This window comes from Saccostrea cucullata, unplaced genomic scaffold (genome assembly GCF_032062105.1).
Source record: "Saccostrea cucullata isolate Sc308-1 unplaced genomic scaffold, CSIRO_AGI_Scuc_v1 ctg1725, whole genome shotgun sequence".
Classification (NCBI taxonomy): Eukaryota; Metazoa; Mollusca; class Bivalvia; order Ostreida; family Ostreidae; genus Saccostrea; species Saccostrea cuccullata.
In genome coordinates, this window is record NW_026929188.1 from 341694 (window position 1) to 362500 (window position 20807).

At 33.4% G+C, this 20807-nt stretch overlaps 1 protein-coding gene across 2 annotated transcripts in view; it reads left to right on the plus strand.

Annotated features, from left to right (window-relative positions):
• Positions 1-20807, plus strand: part of LOC134280031 (mitochondrial carnitine/acylcarnitine carrier protein-like) — a 172479-nt gene that overhangs the window by 144108 nt on the left and 7564 nt on the right. Inside the window, exon 8 of one of the 2 annotated variants that reach the window (XM_062762462.1) lies at positions 20224-20348. The exons of the other annotated variant lie outside the window; for it this stretch is intronic. Within the exon in view, the coding sequence (XP_062618446.1) occupies positions 20224-20348 (125 nt within the window). The remainder of the gene's footprint in view (positions 1-20223; positions 20349-20807) is intronic. 2 annotated transcript variants of the gene reach the window in all.

Genomic DNA, 20807 nt, shown 5'->3' on the forward strand with positions numbered 1-20807 from the left:
AAAGGCCGGGGCCCGGATATAAAAGGCAGCCAATCGAAAAATGTTGGGGAAATTCAACTTTCTATGCAGCTTTCAGATTTGAGAAGCATTTTTGAGAAAATATGCTTTTTTTGATCATATTAAATTCTAATTTTTGGCATGGAAGCAGCCACCTTGATTGTGAATAAAGTGTCCATCTTTCATAGTTGAAAAAAAATTATATCTTGAGTAATTTAGGAATAAATGAAGCTGCACTTAATTTTGAATTTCTTCTCAGTGATTGACAAAGTAGGCGGAGATAACCAGTGTTTTGTTTACACAGGAAGTGGCTGTAGCCATGTGCTGCAGCACATGCTCTGCGTGGTATTACTGTACTATAAATAGTTTTCACTAGTGATTTTTATAATTTATAGAGAAAAAATGACTGAAAAACATTTTATTTTGTCAATGAATAGTAAATACACAGGTTTTGAAAAATAAACACACATGTACAGTTACTGTATTAATATTTTTTCATACAAACCTTAGGTGAACAAGCGATAAGATAGCTCAACTAATATATTTAAGTATATTCCAGTCACTTAATTATATGAAAATAAAATATTCACAAGTCAAAAGAAATATTTTAACACAGGTTTGAGTTCCTAATCACTCCCACATATGTCCCATGTATGGCTGATCATTGGGATTAGGTAGCCAATGTCTCACAACGGTCACAACACATTTTGGCATAAGGTCCCTCCTGTGATAAATGTAATTTTTTCTCCGCGGATCCTGTCGAAGGGCATTTCTTTTCCTCTGAATATATCTCGGATCCTTCCATACATTTCTATGGAACAACATGGTCCAGAATCTTTTGTATTTGTCCTTTCTCCTCTGAGAATTACTTCTGTTTGGTGCCTCCGGATCCTCTAACCACCACATTTGTCGGTTGGTTTCCGATGTTATGCATGGACGGCATAGACAATGGATACATTCCTCTTCTTCATCGTTCTGATTTATAACAAAATCAGCAACATCATCATTGTTCTGCTCCTCCTGGACCTGGTTTACATTGTCTTCAATTGGAACCTCATTGAATTCCCACTCATGGTGTGCAAATAGATGGCGTATTGTTTCTCTCTGAGTTTCTGTTACTTCAATAGCTAAAATAGATTTCTCTTCTGTTTCCTCCATGTTGTACTCAGCAAATGCCAAGATGGCTACACATTTACACATGTAACACTGGAAAGCCCAACCATTTCAAAAGGACCATACGGGATACATTTAATACTTACATGCAGAAAGAGAAACAAACCACATATGTGTGCATAGAGCTGCACAAATGTATTATAATGTTTAACATACTCTTCATTATCATTATTTTTTAATTAAAATGTTTTAAGATAGATAAATTTTAAAAAGAACTTTATTAGGAAACCCTAATGTGCCTCTGCATCTCTGCAGTGAAAGGTCAGATTATGTCATTGTCAGATGCTAGATCAGGATTTTGGCGGGGAAGTGTTACAGATAGGATTAGGTGTCAAGTCTGACCATTTTTATGTGAGGGGTGTCAAGATTGCATATACATAGCTTCTTGGATGTAGATATCTAAAAATTAAGTTGTTTTTTTTTTTAAATGTTAAAAAAAAAATACAGGCTTTTTATAAAGTGTTCATATATGCAATTCAGCATCATTTGTTGAGTTAAAGAAAAAAATTATGCATGTTTGTAAACCAACGCCCCTTTATAAAGAATAATAGTATATTCCAAGAATTAGTATCTTGTACATTTATTTGTAAAAACCAAAAACCTCAAAACAAAGATAGCAAATGAAAGTGAATATGTCTAGTCCACCGAAAAAACGAAAGAGAACACCAATTCAGAATTGAATTATCGGGAGATTAAGAAAACCAGTGTTTTGGAAAATTTGCAAAAACTAAGGAGTGAATTAGAGGGCAAACTGAACAAACATGTTGGAAATCTACAAGTCATTGAATATCTCTTTTCTCTTTGGAGTGAGAAAAGAAATGAGGAACACGACATCCAAGGTGATGTTGCACAGTCTGCCCAAGAAAAATCTCCAGCTCCTAGTCCTTACATAAAAGTTCAGAAAAAGGATGTAAATCAAAAACTCTTCTTGTGTGCTGAAGAATCTGTGAGGAGACTGGTGGAAATTTGCAGAATACCATGGTCAAAATTGTTCATGGAATTTAAAAATGAAGAAAGTGCTACAAAGAGGACATGTGTTCAACCAAATTTCAATGCGAGGAAGAGGGGTGTATGCAACGTTTCTGTGGTCAATCTTTATTTGCCCAATAATGAATATTTGGTAAATAACCGTGTCAAATTCTTTATTAAAATCACACTACACTAGATTTGCCGATGGAGCAGGTATGGAAAAATATCAAAACAGGATAGGCAAAAGTTTTTTAATCAATCTAAAAAACACATTCAAAAGGAGTATGAAGACTCCATCTACACAGCAACTCTGGAGGAAGTGGCATCATATGAAGAACATAAAGTATAAATAATGCAAACAAAAATGCCAAAGATTCCAGTGTAGTGGCTATTTACGCACAAAGTTTTATCATGTCAACACATAACAAAATCTGATGATCAAGTGTCACAACGGCAATCGGAACGGAAAAAAATACCAACATTTGAAAGGTACTCATGACAGGAATCTGTCGATTAATAAATATATCCGTGAGGAATGTATTACAAATCAAAATGACACCTGGCATGCAGTCAAATCAGTTAAGTCCTCTTTGAAAAAAGTATCTTCTGCCAGCATATGCCATCTCAACTTGATGACAAAGTGGGATGCACTCACTTTCACTGGGCCATTAGAAACTGTGATGAAGGCAAAACTTCAAGCACATCTATTGGTGAACATTACAAGAACAATCACTCAAATTGATATATAAATGGATCCTAACTATGAAATATAAGTTATTTCTAACCCGTGTAGTTGTTGCTAGGAGTCGTAAAAAATTCTATTGTTTATAAAACACATTTTATGTCATGATACATTTTATGAAACAACAATGTCATGAATGTTTACCAGGACAAAAGAACATTGTTATTACAAGCAAGATCCAATTTGGCCGTATGAAATGAAAACGTTACATCTGTTTGGAGACCAAACCACCGAATGCCAAGAAGTGCTAAGGGTAAAAAGAACTACAAAAAATTAACTTTCTCATTTAGGAAAAATATTTGGACACGATATGTGAAGAGTGTCTTCAAAGCTAAAAGAAGAAACTGATGTTATTGATTTTATTTGAAGGAGACATGTGTAAATATCCCAAATTGTAAGAACTTTAAATCAAACTCCATTATTTACATGTAATTAGTTTGAAATTGTTGCAAAATCTTAACTGTTTATACACTGCATTTATGTGTTAATAAGTAAATGTTGTATACTTAATTAAACTTGAATAATTAGAGATTTGCAGTACACGCAGATTTTACTTCTTTATTTATATTTACACACAAAATGAAATGGAATTCCCACTGTTGGTTATTTGTAAACAAAGCTGACTCAGCTCAGTGCAGTTCTTATCAGCAGCCTCGCCTATTTTACCAGGTGGCAAAAAATCTAGGTCGCCCCCGGCCTTTAAGGACAATTCACTAAATTTGCCTCTCGCTAAAATTTCCACTTAAACCATATGACATAAAGTATATAACATGAATACCAAAGAACGGCCTTCTTTTGCAATTTTCTAAGCCCCCGGGTGGTTAATAGAGATTATACAGTTTTTCATTGTAATTTGAACAAAAAAAATCACTAGCAAATTATCAAATAATAAAATAGTAGTACTTAATAATTTGCTTTAAAGTGAGTAAAATTGGCACTCTCCTAACCCCCCGTTCACACAGAGCTGCGACTCTACGGCGATCATTCCGATCAAGCCACGATCTGAAATTTTTTTGGATCGGGGCAGATCGCAGCCGATCAGCGTCTAAATAGAGCAATTTGGCAAATTATGGTCTTCATTACGACCGTACTACGATGTCCCTACGTCGAATGCTCTGCTAACACGCTTCTACTACGATGTTACGCAGACCGTTGCCGACAAGCGACCGTGTTTACTGAGTTTACGCTACGCTGCCACTACGACATTGAAGACCATACTACGACGCTACACAGACCTAGATGACTGTACCGTGATGTCGCTACGGTTGTGCCGATCATATAACGTTTGCATTACGCTTCTAGTACGATTTTTGCGATGATGTACATATATCTTGCAACCGCAGATTTTTGTAGTACGATTTTAGCGATGATGCATATCTTGCGACCGCAGTTTGTTTTGGGCCTTTACTACATGGTTTAAGGGCAATTTCAATTATAACTGTAACAAGATGTAAAAATGCTCAATTGTAAATGATCATCAAGTATAGTGTCACCCTTTATATGTAGTTTACATATGATGATTGGTCAAATATCAGCGCTATAAGAACAAACTCCTGTCCGATAGGTCGTGATATGATCGGCGTAAGGTCATAGTAGGTCTTCATAGGATCTTCAGGAACGTAGAGAGATCGTAGTGAGAACGTAGTACGAACGTAGAGGGAGCGTTGTATGAGCGTGCTTGGTAAGTTCCTACGCTCTTACGGCGCTTTTACTACGATCATGAAGATCTCTCTACGATGCTTCCGCACTGCTTGTATGATTATGGCGCTTCTACTACGCTCTTTTTACGACTTCACCCCGATTCTTGTTGGCCACGATACCGCTACGCTTGTTTTGAACATGTTCAAAATAAGCGTGGTGAGAGCGTAGAGCTCTCCAAGCATGAAGACCCTACTGCAATCATACTACACTTATGACGACCCTACGACGTTTCTCCTGCGATTTGTCACGATCGGCCATGCTTTTGGACACGATTTGATCGTAGTAGAAGCGGCGTCTATGTGTGAACGGAGGGTAAGTACTTGTATACATGTATAAGGCCATTCCAAGTTTTTTCTATGTTTATTGCTGCGTGCGCCTTGGTTTTTGACACCCCATATGAGAAAAAACACATAACAACAGGAGTCCTGAAATTGATAAATTTAGTCGAAAATTTTGAATTTTGTAAATTTCTCAAAATAATTCTGTACAGTAAGTTATATTGGGTGTATTGTAAGCATTTAATCCGTTGTTTTTGCTTAAGAATAGGTATTTCTTCTATTAAATCAGTTGAGTTAGAATAAATCATTTGAAGGACTTCATTTTTATGACTTTTAATCTTGTGTTTTATGTTTTGGCTTGTGTGTTTTTTTGCGAATAGGTTAGTAGGTGTTTGAAAGGTGAGTGGACGCTAAACAGAGAAAAAACTTGGAATGGCCTAATCCTATAGTACATTGACGGTCCCTTAAAAATACCTGGAGATTTTCTCCAAACTTGGCATGGTCACTGAAGGCAATGTAAATTACATATATTATAAAATTAAAGAGCTTTTTAGCTCACCTGAGCTGAAGGCTCAAGTGAGCTTTTCTGATCAAATTTGTCCATTGTCTGTCGTCATTGTAAACTTTTCACATTTTCATCTTCTTCTCAAGAACCACTGGGTCAATTTCAACCAAACTTGCCACAAAAAATCCTTGGTTGAAGGGGATTCAAGTTTGTTCAAATGAAGGGCCACACCCTCTTCCATGGGGAGATAATTATAAATTAGTGAAAAATTAATGGCATTTTTAGCGCACCTGAGCAGACGGCTCAAGTGAGCTTTTTCTGATCACATTTTGTCCGTCGTCCGTCCGTCTATCTGTCCATCTGTAAACGTTTCACATTTTCAACTGCTTCTCAAGAACCACTGGGCAAATTTTGACTAAACTTGGTACAAAGCATCCTTGGGTAAAGGGAAATTTAAATTGTTAAAATAAAGGGCCAACCCTTACAGAAATTTCTGATAAGTGACTTATAAGTGATTTATTCTTTTACTTATAAGTTGTTTATTCTGGACTTACACTTCACTGATACATTTAACTTATAAGTGACTAATAAGTTACTCATTAGGATTTTATATGCAAATGAGCTGTTTGACCTATAAGTGACTTATAAGCCAGTATTAGCCACTTATGCTTTATGCAAGTATAGTCACTTATAAGTGACTATAAGTGACTTATAAGTCAAGCATTAACCCTTCATACTTTATCAAGTATTAGTCACTTATAAGTGACTATAAGTGACTTATAAGTGAAGTACAACACTACCTGTAAGATCTTAATTTAGAACAGAACTTCCAACCATGCAGGGGTTGCATGATATGTTCAAAGCTATTTTTTTACATATACACATGTATCTGCATTTTAGATGAAATACTGTAAATCACGTTTTATTTGCGAGAACTTAATTTTCGCGTAATTACGCGAGACAATGAGCTCGCGAAAATTTCATTCTCACGTTTAAAAGTATTCCTTGCGATTATATAGAGGAAAAACAACAATTCGTGAAAATTATGTCTCGCTAAGAAAGAGTCAAGGGCTATCTCGCGAAAATAAGGTGTCGCGAAAATTAAGTGATCTACAGTAATCAAGTAAAAATTTTATGGAAAAAAATCACTTTCATATGACATTTCTTTGATGATGCAAACTTACCATATTAATTCAGTTTACAAACAAAAATGTTGAACAAAAAGGCAACAAGATTTAATGACCTTGAGGCTTCTTCAAATTTATGAAATCTGAAAGCAACTGAGTCAATTGATTCAAAATTTCAGGCAAAGGAAGTTAAAATAGAGAGATGATGTAAATAGAACCTACTTGTTGTACCTGATGTGAAGGCATACTCAAAATAAATCTAAAATCTCCAACATCCTTTCACAGACACAAACTTGGTTTCAAATTCTTGTTGCTGATCTCTGCAGAGACAAACTTTCTGATTGGCTACCTTGAATACCCATAATGCTCCTTGAGAGAAGTCTAGTATAGGGTAAAAATTCTAAGTCCACACTTATACTTCGCTCATACCATACTGATCTTCACTTATAAGTGAGGTATAAGTGAAATATTCACTGATATGTAGCTCATCTTTACTTACTTTGACTTATAGTACACTTATAAGTAAATTTCAAAATTTATAAGTGACTTATAAGTTGCTAATAAGTGGATTATAAAACACTTATAAGTTTCTATTAGTTTTTTCTGTAAGGGAAGTCCTCTCACAAGGGGAGATAATCAAGAAGACAAAAATAGGGTGGGGTCATTAAAAAATCTTCTTCTCAAGAACCACTGGGCCAGAAAAGCTGAATCTTATGTGGAAGCATCCTTGGGTAGTGTAGATTTTAATTTGTTAAAATCATGACCCCCGGGGGAAGGGCGGGGCCACAATTGAGAATCAAAGTTTTACATAGAAATATATAGGAAAAATCTTTGAAAATCTTCTTCTCAAGAACCACTGGGCCAGAAAAGCTGAAACTTATGTGGAGGCATCCTGGGGTAGTGTAGATTCTAAATTGTTCAAATCATGACCCCGATGGGAAGGGCGGGGCCACAATGGAGAATCAAAGTTTTACATAGAAATATGTAGGAAAAATCTTTGAAAATCTTCTTCTCAAGAACCACTGAGCCAGAATCTTCTTCTCAAGAACCACTTGGCCAGAAAAGCTGAAACTTATGTGGAAGCAACCTGGTACTGTATAGGGGGAAAATAACTCACGGTGTTAATATTTGCTATATTCACGGTGTTAATAAATCCGTGAATTCAAGAAACTGAATAAATTTTCAATAATCTCCAGGTTTTATTTGGAAATTTGAGAATGGACAACGATAGGGCTACATACATGTACGCGAAGTACATGGTCATTTCGGCCGGTAATTACAAGTAGTACTCGTCATTCAATTACTTTAATTATCACGCTTAACTTAAATTAAATTCAGCAGATAATAACCCGTATTTGTTAAACAAGCTGTTTTAATAGCCAACGCTACGTTTCATCAATCAAAACACGTGGGTTCTGGGTTTTGATTATCCGTGCATAACTAATGTTACCACGTGTATTTGTTACTGCATTATCATGCATGCATATGAGTTTTTATCGACATTTTGGTTTTAAAAAATCATTCAAATAACGATTGAACTTACTGAAGATGTGGAAGGATATTTCGTCGACCTTTTCCAACATTAACACATTTATTACCGTCCAGTGCTTTTTCGTTGCGTTGTATCGAAGATCTTAGGGTGTACACGCACTCATTGTATTAGCATGTAGGACAGACATTTGATGTTTAGAGTCAAGGACTTTTGATAACTGCACTTGTTTTAATAAATCGTCATTTTTTTCATATCAAATCTAATTATTTTATTTAAACCTACCCCGTTGTTCGTGAAATAAAGTCATAACACTGATTATTAATATTGTTTACATGTAGCTATGGTATGGATAAACGGATATAGACAAGGGAGGTAACTTTTATTATGTGCCATTTCCGCGAATTCAAGAAACCGTGATCGTGTCAGATGAGAGAAAAACGTGAAAATTACAACCCGTGAAATTAATCCCCTATACAGTATAGTGTAGATTCTAAATTGTTCAAATCTTGACTCCCGGGGGAAGGGCGAGGCCACAATGGGGAATCAAAATTTTACATAGAAATATATAGGAAAAATCTTTGAAGAACCACTGGGCCAGAAAAGCTGAAACTTATGTGGAAGCATCCTGGGGTAGTGTAGATTCTAAATTGTTCAAATCTTGACTCCCAGGGGAAGGGCGGGGCCACAATGGGGAATCAAAGTTTTACATAGAAATATATAGGAAAAATCTTTGAAAATCTTCTTCTCAAGAACCACTTGGCCAGGAAAGATGAACTTATGTGGAATCATCCTCAGGTAGTGTACATTCAAGTTTGTTCAAATCATGACCCCAGGGATAGGATGGGGCCATGATGGGGGGTCAGGGTTCAAAGTTTAACAAAGGAATATATAGGGAAAATCTTTAAAAATCTTCTTCTCAAGAATAGAAAAGCCATGATTGGTCATACTTATACGGAAGCATCCTCATGTGGTGTAGATTCAAAATTCTTCAAATCATGATCCCAATGGAACCCACTTTAATATATAAATTTTTTAATACTGAACTGATTTTTGCTTTTAGTTTTACATAGCGGAGCTCAGGTGAGCGATGTGGCCCCTGGGTCTCTTGTTTATTGTTGTTTTCCTGCATTAAAACCCAGTCGGCTCCTTTAATTCATGTTCTAATTGGTGAGGAATCTTCAAAGAACAAGATACAGATTCAATACAAATTTGGCCCTTTAATTTATTTTTCTAGAATATGAAAATTGTGTAAGAAATTAAAATTGATGCTTAAAATCTATGAAATTCCATGTAGTTAGAACATACAAATTGTATTTCCCATATGACCTCCTAAATGCTAATTGTGATGTCATGAACCTGGGCATTTTCTCATATTTTCTGAAAGTGTTGAAAGATCAATTTTCAGATGAATTTTATTTCAAAAAACATAGAGCACATGCATCGCCCACAGGGATTTTCAGATATTTGATTTTTTTAAAGCATTTAACACAACATATCCAAAAATTAAAGCGGACTATGGAACGCCACAGCTGTCTTAAGGGTACAAAATATGCATGATGGAACGCCACAGCTGTCTTAAGGGTACAAAATATGCATAATGGTGTCAGTTCGATATAACATTAAGTCTAATCTTTATATCATTAAGTCTACTTTCTATAATATGTCGACAATTCAGTATATCATTAAGTCCACTTTTTATAACATGTCGTCAATTCTTCATATCATTAACATGTCGCCAATTGTTCATATCATTAAGTCCACTTTATATAACATGTTGTCAATTCTTCATATCATTAAGTGCACTTTTTATAATATGTCGTCTATTCTTCATATCATTAAGGCCACTTTATATTAGATATCGTCAATTCTTCATATCATAAAGTCTACTTTATATGTTATGTTGTCGATTTTATATATCATTAAAGCCACTTAATACGTTATGTAGACTATTCTTCATACCATTAAATCCACTTTATACATGTGTATATCTATATAAATAAATATATATTATGTAGGCTAGTCTTTATATCATTAAGTCCACTTTATATATTATGTTGTCTATCCATTATATCATGAACCCACTTTATGTTCTATGCAGTGCATGCTGACAAATCAATGTACTATTAAGAAATTCATCAAAGGACTGAGAGTACTCAGGTGCAATAATTTTTGACAATTCTTAAAGAATCAATGCAACAGTTAATTACTTAATAAGACAAATACTTGAATATGGAATGCCACAGCTGTCTTAAGGGTACAAAATATGCATGATGGTGTCAGTTCGATATAACATTAAGTCTAATCCTTATATCATTAAGTCCACTTTATATAACATGTCGTCAATTCTTCATATCATTAAGTCCACTTTATATAATATGTCATCTATTCTTCATATCTGGCCTCTTTATATTATATATCCTCAATTCTTCATATCATTAAGTCTACTTTATATGTTATGTTGTAGGGCTGTATCAATATATCGATATATCGATACGTATCGATATTCAAGAAAGATATCGTATTGAAAAATTACTTCCAATACGTATCGGACAAGCAGTTTTTCTTCTAATTCTGCTAAAAAGATGGGAATTTCAATCAGCAAAGATTATATTTAACTTTTTTGAATTAAACTGATCAATAATTATAGATTTATTAAAGAAATAACACAGTTTTTATAGTTATTATAAATTGCATAACAATTTTATTTTAAAATGTTGATTTTACAGTCATTAAAAGTTTCGATTGGAAGTGTTTTATTTACTGACTATGGGAAAAGAACTTTCACAAGACGAAAGACCACCTTTAAGCAATTGCTTAATGGTGGCTTAATGGTGACTTAATGGTGCTTAAAGAAGTTAACTCCATTAAGCCACCATTAAGCTGCAACTTACAGGTGCTTAATGTCCAAACTTCATTAAGCTACCATTAAGCCACCTTTAAGCCGAGCTTAATGGTGACTTAATGGTCAAACCTCATTAAACTTTTACGTTTTACGCATTTTATGTCGAATCTTTGATCTATTTTTAAAAGTTATTTCAATGTCATTTACGCAAAATCTATTTTTTTGTGATTTATAATTTTGTCTCGATCGTAATTTTTAAATAACATTTCTGTCAACATGCAAAATCTCGGGCACTGAGAATAAAGTTAGCTAACAGGGGCTTGCTCCCGGTTTCTAATATTTTATTTTAATCATTTACAGTATCAATAAAAAAGAAATTTTATCTTATTACCGCATATGATTTTTTTCTTAAATAAATAATTATTACATACGTTGTTTTTATTATTTGTGTATATGATTTTTGTTTTAAAAAATAAATAATTATATTATTACACGCCGGGGCCAACCCCCTGTGAAATATCTTAATTTCTCACTACCGAAAATCAATCTGTTCTTAAAATTATCTTTATTTATAAACACCAAATTAATATAATTATATTACTTTACAAAAAAAAAAAGAGATGGTATTTTTATTTCATGTGTTAAAAACAATATATTCTGCTACATAATTCCCAGGAATATAAAGTCATGTTCTCATTAGAAAAAAAAATCCGTCTTTTTTTTTTTGGAAGGGGGGGGGGGGGTGGGCGGGCTGGGGCCACAGGTATAAAAAATGTTAAGTTTTCACAGTTTGACTAAAAAATGTTTAGTTTTCAAAGTTTGACTTTTACATCATGAATAATTTGAATTAATTCGTTAATGTTTTTTATAATGCAGCGGTAAGTATCTGTCAAAATCTAGTCAGTCTTCAATCATTGTTATTTCAAAATCGATTTTCAGAAGAACAGCCGATCAGATTAAACATGACATCCGGCCAGATTTATACACATTGGGAAACGGGGTAAGATTAACAGTGTACAGTACCGACTGGTTAAACAATAGACCTTAAAGACCCAATTTTTTTACCGTACGGTTACTTGAGGAGGGGGAGTGGTTGAAGTAACAGTGGTGATATTTACCTGGAGACCCCCAATACCCAAGATGTCAAAAATCTGTGTATACGTAGCATTACACAGGAAGTCTGTGTTTGGTAATCAGGGTCAACATTACGTGTTTTGTGTCTGGTTTTGAGTGAAACTACGTAAAATAATTATTTTAATATAAAATTTATTTGTAAACTAAACGCATTCATCGTAATCATGGTAATGTTTTTAAAGGAAAAAAAATAAGATAATGTATATTGTTTTAGAAAATGGTTTCCTTACATAAAAGAAAATCACGAGTAAAAACTACAAAGCAATAATATTTATATTTTTTAATCTTCAATAAAAGAAATCACTGTATTAAAAAAGTCTGAATATTGAAATAAAAAAAAATTATTAAATCTACTTTTAATATGTAATCCGTCGTGCATGTGAACATGCATTTACCGCGATCGGAATTTTTTTTTTCCTGGCCAACAATGTTGTCCAAAATATTCCATATTTTTTATTCTTCGTGTGTTAACAAAATTTTATTGTTAGAAAGATTTCTTTTCAGAATCGATCACTATTAATTATTTTCACATTTTCATTACGTATATATACAGCCGCTAGAGGAAATTCTAGCATTAATTCTGACATCAATATTTGTACAACATCGTGCGGATTGTAGCCATAGTACAAAATAAAACATCTTTTAAACCTATGCTATGCTGTTTAAAAGTGCTGAATATTTTTCTTATATCCCATTTCTTAAAAAAATAATTGAAATGGTCGGACTTCCAATTACGGCATATAGAGCCGGTTTCTGTGGACGCGGTCTTTTTTCTACAGGTATCGTGGACGATATAACACTTACAAGTAACAATCAGCAGTCAAGATAGAAAAGAAATATTTTATTAGTCAATGTTTTAATAATCTACTTTCAATCATATTTTGAAATAAAATTCAAACATATTGGAGTTTTCTAACCCGCGTGTATTCTATGCGGGTACATGAAAGCGTTTGACTCGTGACCAGGTAATTGTTTTCAAAACATGCAAACTCAGATTATCAGGAAGCACAAGGTAGCTGACCTGTCAATCAAATCAGAAGCTATTGTTTTTTATATGATTGACAGGCGGTAAATTATTGATCTTGAATCAGGTAGATTTTGGGGGCGTTAACATAAAATTGGGTGTTTAATTAGGTGTTCACTGTCCCCGGTCAACTAACAGGAAACTATACATACACAACGTACACTAGCAGATTTTGATGATCAATTATTTTGACAAAATTTAAATTCAATGCAAGCATATAACAAATTAAAAATTATGATTCATTGTAAAATGACAATTATTTTGATACCCATTATGATACAAAAAAAATTTTAACTGAATATGATATTCGAAAAAAAGTTTTTGTAAACAATAACCAGGTAACTTGTAAACGAGGATTGTCACTAGGCCTAACTCTTAGACACAAAATCCGTTAATATCCGCAGAATATTTTATTATTTAAAAAAAAAATTCATCTGTCTTTCCCGATGATAGATTTTTTTTGTGTTTTATCTATAATTAATTTAATTTCAATCTTGATTTAATGCTTACATGTATTAATCTTCAAATAACAGAGCGAATTCATTACAATTTAAAAGCCGAACTCAACGTTTTAGAAATATTAATGTGATATAAGCCTTTTAAAAAGATCCATAAATAAAAATGTTTATAGTTTGATTAATAAATCAATTCAAGACTTTGGAGACGTTCAACAAAATAAATACTTTTACAAGTCCAAAACAAACTTTGTGCAAAATAAATGTTTAATATTTTCCTTTAGAAATCAAGAGTGGAATCAGCCCAATGGTTAAGATGACTGCCATCTACACGAAGGGTCATGAGTTCGCGCCCAGTGTGTGGTGTTTTTTTTTTTTTTTTTAAATTTTGAATTTCGTTCTTTTACTTATTTTTACCAAATCAAGGTATGTGTGAATTCGACATTTATAATTTGTGATGACAAATCACTATAATATTAATTTTTCACCCATAAAAACAGTAATATCGACTGCGTAATGGTGGCTTAATGGTAGCTTAATGGTGGCTTAATGGAGTTTGGACATTAAGCACCTGTAAGTCTAGCTTAATGGTGGCTTAATGGTGACTTAATGGTGGTCTAAAAGTTACCATTAAGGACCTGTAAGCCACCATTAAGCCACCATTAAGCTACCATTAAGCTACATTTAATCACCCATTAAGGAGTTTTAGATGGCTTAATGGTAACTTAATTGTGGTGTAAATGTTACTTAAAGGCGCTTAATGGTGACTTAATGGTGACTTAAAGACTACCATTAAACCACCATTAAGGACCTATAAGCCACCATTAAACCAAGCTTAAAGGGTGTGTTTCATCTTGTGTTTGAAATGGGTAATAAAACACAATTTTTTTTATGAAATCCATACATTAAATGATTAATAAGCCTTTTTTGATGGACTTGTTTTAGAATCCAATATATCGCATATCGCTTTTAAAAAATTGTATCGTATCTTATCGAAATTTTTTGCTCAATACACAGCCCTATTATCTTGTTGATTTTATATATCATTAAGGCCATACCAATTTCTAATATAGTTCGTCGGATTCGCCGCTTCTATTTATTACAAATACAAATTATAATATTAAAAAAAAAATTTCCGCGCGCGCGTCCAAAAAAATCCGACTACAAATTTTTTTCTCGACTTTTTACACCAAACACACCAGACTTTGAAACTTGTATGACAGATGCGCGGGATTTATAGTGAGATTGAAGCAGTTTGTGAAGTTTTGCACGATGCCTGTTTAACTGTTCATATGTACCAGGGGTGTGCAATTAGCATCCCCAGATGCCCGGAGCTACCTTTCTGGGGGGTCGGGCTAGTGGTTTTCCACAAGGAGGTAGCCCCTCGGGCTAGTAAAAAATATAACTACACACGCACTATACATGAAAAGCACAACCGGTATTTTCACTCGTTTTTGGCCATAAAATCCCCAACCAGTTTAAATTTTCCAGACAAAATACTCCTACTGTCAATAAATCTTCATAATCTTATCCGTTTTGCAGAACTACCTGGCTTATTTACTTCCAAAAATGATCGTTTTTTCCTAATCCGAATTTCCTCTATTCCTTCGATTATGGTAAATACATGCAGCTATATCTTTAAATTACTTACGATCACTCAATCAACTGAAAGATAAGTGTTTTGTGACTCACATAAAATATATTTCTTTTTTGTTGAATGATTTAAGATGAAAACAAAAATTAATTTCATTCTAAATGAGCTAGTGCAATGATCAGAAAAGGGGAAGATAATTTATTGATTGCAGAAGTTCATTTTAATTTTATTTCATAATAATTTAAACATGACTGAATTTGATATTGAGAATTAAACTTTGACTTTAAAAAGAATGACTTCAGTATCCTTTTATCAGCAATTAATTTCTTTTTCAACATTAGTTTTATTTTAATTTTTGCCCCTTTATTTGGGCTAGTAACTTTGCAGCTGCCACTAGCCTGTGGGCTAGTACTTGATTTTTTTAATCACACAACCCTGTGTACTATAGTTGAGAACAATGGGTAAAAAGTTGTTTCATACACAGCAATAGAAATGGAAGCAGAGAAGATGGTTGAAAACATTACATTTATGAAAATAAAGTCTTTGAAATTTGACACATTTTTACCTATAAAAAAAATCCCAAAAAAGTTAAGAATAATAAGTTTATGTGGTATGCAAATGACATCTATCTTTATTTTTTAGGTCCATGCTCTTTGAAATCACACTTTATTAAAAAATATATATATATAATAATTATATTCGCTCGCTTCATAATTTTGAAAACCAAAATAAAAAATAATATTTGTAAAAAAATTTCGCTCGCTCGCCTCACTTTTTATTTTTGAAAATCCGAAGAACTATTTTACAAATTGGTGTGGCCTAAGGCCACTTAATACGTTATGTAGACTATTCTTCATACCATTTAGTCCACTTTATATATCTATATATATAAATATATAATATTATGTAGGCTAGTCTTTGTATCATTAAGTCCACTTTATATATTATGTTGTCTATCCATTATATCATGAACCCACTTTATGTTCTATGTAGTGCAGAAGCTATACCATGCTGACAAATCAATGTACTATTAAGAAATTCATCAAAGGACTGAGAGTACTCAGGCACAATAATTTTTGACAATTCTTAAAGAATCAATGCAACAGTTAATTACTTAATAAGACAAATACTTGAAGGGGAAATATTTTGATAGAAACTCTTTTCCTTTTCATGTCCATTCCATTTTTCCAGAAAGAACAAGGGAGCTTTTGATTGGTATTCGACAGGAATCTGATTGATTGATTGATTTTATATTGTTTAACGGATATAATGAATTACGGATATAGCGAATTAAATTCACAGGTCCCCAGGACTTCGCTATAACCGGGTTTTACTGTATAATAGTCATATGGCACCTTTGTACCAGTAACTAGTAAATGTGAAGTAAGCTGAGTAATAGCTTACCTTCAGTTTTCAATACTAAGACAGGTCAGATATCATTTCCAAAGACCTGTCAAAGAGCTGAAAACAAATTCTCTGTGAAGTAAACTAGGCATTCCCAACATTGGTTTTTTTTAATAGTTGTCTTAGCTGGTAAAAGTTCTTTTTTTATGATTTTCCAGAAACGTAAAACCTTACGTGCCTTCGAGTATTTGTATAATCAAGTAATTAAGTCATATTAATTGTCTAAGTATTAATTATCAATTGTCAAAAGTACATGTAAGTATAAAGACATTATTATGCCTAAGTACTCTCAGTCCTTTGATGAATTTTCTTACACTGGCTGGTAGTTTTTGACTGCATGCATCTGACTTTGTAGTATATCGCTTTGTCATCATAGTAAAGCTTATGTGTTTACATATTAATATATAAAAGTGGAATTAATTATATAAAGAATAGATTACGTGATATATAAGTAGACTTAATGATATAAAGAATATAGTCATAGACTACATAATATATAAACGACTTAATGATATAAAGAATTGACGACTTGTTATATAAAGTGGACTTAATGATATGAATAATTCACGACATATTATATAAAGTGAACTTGATGATATAAAGAATAGACAACATAATATATAAAGTAGACTTAATGATATATAGAATTGACGACATATTATATAAAGTGGACTTAATGATATAAAGATTTCACGACATGTTATATAAAGTGGACTTAATGATATAAAGATTTCACGACATGTTATATAAAGTGGACTTAATGATATGAAGAATTGATGACATATTATATAAAGTAGACTTAAAGATATAAAGAGATATAAAGACTAGCCTACATACTGTAAAACGAGAATATTTGTGACTACTAATTTTAGCGCCTTTGGCGCAAGAGCCATTGAGCGCTAAAAATTATTGTGCGCTAAAGGATTTCTAAATATCATTTTTTGTGGCGTTCAAAGCTTTTACATAAGTACATGTAAACCGGAACGCGCGATTACATAATGTCGAAGGGTCATTGGATTTTATATACACACTAGCACTGCACATGTTCGGAAGACAGAAAGTTCTGCCAAATTATAATTTAATTAAACCATTGTTACCCCGGTAGTTGTTACTGGATTATTATCATTAGCACCTTCAAAGTTTGGCTTCTCGGCATGTCAATCATCTATCGCCTTGAGGTAAACAATGCAATCAAGCATGGCGATTGAGCTTGCAGACAGTACCTGATTAGGATTACCGTTTTATCTAAGTAATTTTCTGTTGATGCATGCATTGTTTTAATGTGATTCAATTGAGTACATACTCCATTTCTTTTAATTGAAAATAGAAATAAAATAGATTTTAACATTGTACCATGTCCATCTGATATCAACACGTACTGTGGTAAAGGTAACGAATGTTTACTGATATAACGGAGTACTAATGTGTTTCCGTGCTTGACTAACCAAAAAGTCAAATACGGGTGTGGATTTAAAAAACAACAAAATATCACATTTATATATTTTACTGACAAGTGCAAGCGCTAAAATTTATTTGTGCCAATGCATTCCCACTTGCGTTTGCGCTAAAATACGTATGCGCCAAATTTTCTCGTTTTACATAAAGTGGACTTAATGATATAAAGATTTGACGATGTTATATAAAGTGGACTTAATGATATATGCATAAAGAATAGTCTACATAACATGTAAAGTGAACCTAATGATATAAAGAATTGACGACATGTTATATAAAGTGGACTTAATGATATAAAGAATGGTCGACATAATATATAAAGTAGACTTAATGATATAAAGAATGGACTACATATTATATAAAGTGGACTTAATGTTATAAAGGGTAGACTTAATGTTATATCGAACTGACACCATGATGCATATTTTATACCCTTAAGACAGCTGTGGCGTTCCATAGTGGACGATGGCTGTTGACACAATTTTCTAAGGCCGGAGTTAAAAATATATTTGTTTCCCCTAACCCAACCCTAAATTCTCAAGTTGGGTCAGTAGGTAGGTAAACTATTTTAGCTCACGAGATGAGCTTATGCTATACCCCCGGCGTCAGTGTCCTAAAGTTTTAGGAGCAGGTCCACTCCCAAGTAACTACAAGCCCTACCTGGAACCAAACTTGCATGGATGATGCATCTAGAGATGGACACTTCCAGACTTGCTTTGGATGCTGGATCTGACCTACATTTTCCAGATGAGTAACCAGGTTAAAATTTTAGGAGCAGGTCCATTCCCAAGTAACTATAAGCCCTACCCAAACCAAACTTGCATGGATGATGCATCTAGGGATGGACACTACCAGACTTGCGTCGGATGCTGTATTTGACCTACATTTTTAAGATGATTGACCAGGTTATTCCCAATAAATTATAAGCCCTACCTGGACCAAACTTGCAAGGATGATGCATCTAAGGATGGACAATCAAAATTTGTATTGGATGCTAGATCTGACCTACATTTTCCAGATGAGTGACCAGGTGTAATTTTGTGGAGCAGGTCCATTCCCAAGTAACTATCAGACTGTACCCAGACCGGACTTGCATGGATGATGCATGTCATTGGCCAATGAACTTTAAGACCTATTTAGACAGAACTTGCTTGAATATTGTTATCAGGATAAATACAAACTGTTAAGAAAATATGATGTGAGATTTGCATTACTTAAACTGATAACTTTCGTTGAGGTGAGCTTCGTAATCTTTGATTACCTATGTTTTTTTCTGACAGCAGCTTTGAAAAATACATTCTAAAATTTAATGGAAAATTACCTTTATAAATATGAAACGTACAAAAGAAAGCAATTTCTAAACAAAATGCTAAGTATCATACATATGCTGTTTAAAAGCAAAATTCATGATTAATTCACAACTGTTATTCAATTGAACTTGTGAAATATCTCGTGCCAGAGTACATTTATATAAATCGAATAAAAAAAGGCAAGATTCTCAAATATGCAAAGACTGGATTTCCGATATATATTTTTTCAAACCTTCCATCACCCTCCAGTGCTTATAGACAATCAATGTACTCTTTTCAGGGCTATGAGCGCTTCATGAATATTATGCCTACGTGCAAGTCTGTGTGATTCATACACCAATGATTCACACTAAACTTTAAAAAAATCCTTATATTTACGTTTTATGTAATTGGAAGCACCAAAAATTTACTCAATATTTGAATTTCTCACTGCCCTATATTGTGATACTTTTACTAACGTCGCTGTAGCCTTATTGTGACATCACGTTAACACACATTTCTCCTTGTATATCTCTTCGTGTGAATATACAAGAAAATGGTATTCAAATCAATTTCACAGTTGGCTTAGAAGAAAAGCACCGCGACTGTAAATATTTAGATTTGAATCATTAATTTACAAGTAGTCAATTGATGCATTTGGAGTCCCCAGATTGTGTCAGTCAATGAGGTATTTTTTGTCCTCAGAATGTGTACTAAAAGTAGGTCACAGTGACCTTTTTGAGTCTCTAAGTATTTTACCAAGAAGTATGTTTCCGCTGCCTAATTTTAAGAGATATAGCTAAATCTGGAACTAAAAATCATCAAACTTAAAATCATAAAACTTTGTCAATTGATTCATCTTGGGTTTCCAGTACATTTTAACCAAAATATGGGTCATGATGACTTACTTTTGGAATTTCAAGGCTATATCTAAATTTACAGGAAACTCCAAGCTTCAAACAAAAGTGATAGGTTATTCGTTCTTTCAGAAGAGCAATTCAAGGCCCATGGGCCTCTTGTTTATAAAAGATTTTTGTTGTAGCTCCAGCAGGTACATATCCTAATGGTATAAGAGATGTGTTTAAACATCTTCTAAGAAATGAAGGCATTTTTGCTCTGTACAAAGGAGTTACTCCTGTGATGCTGAGGGCTTTTCCTGCTAATGCTGTGAGTCATTATTTACTTACAATTGTTAACTTAAGAATTAATGATAGAAATTATGTTTAAGGACTAAGCAAGTGAGTTAAGGCTATGTGTAGACATTTCTATGCAAAAAAAAATCTAATGAAAACAAAAGAACTATACCTATCTAACAGAAAAAAAGTTGAAACATGTTTTCTAATACATTATTGTTATTTTGCCGTAAATAATTGTCCAACATATGGTTTTATACTTCTCTGTGTTTAAATTACTATCAGTGGGGGTAAGGGTACCAATGCCAGAGTAGGAAATACAGCACCAAAATGAGACAATGATACGGACACTGCCATTACGCACTAAACACAGTCCTAAGCACTCTGGCTTCCACTTTCATCTGCTATCCTCCAAACATTTACATCAGAAAATATTATCTTTCCATTGATCATCGACAATCCAATTTCTATGGTTTTTACACCAATCAATTCG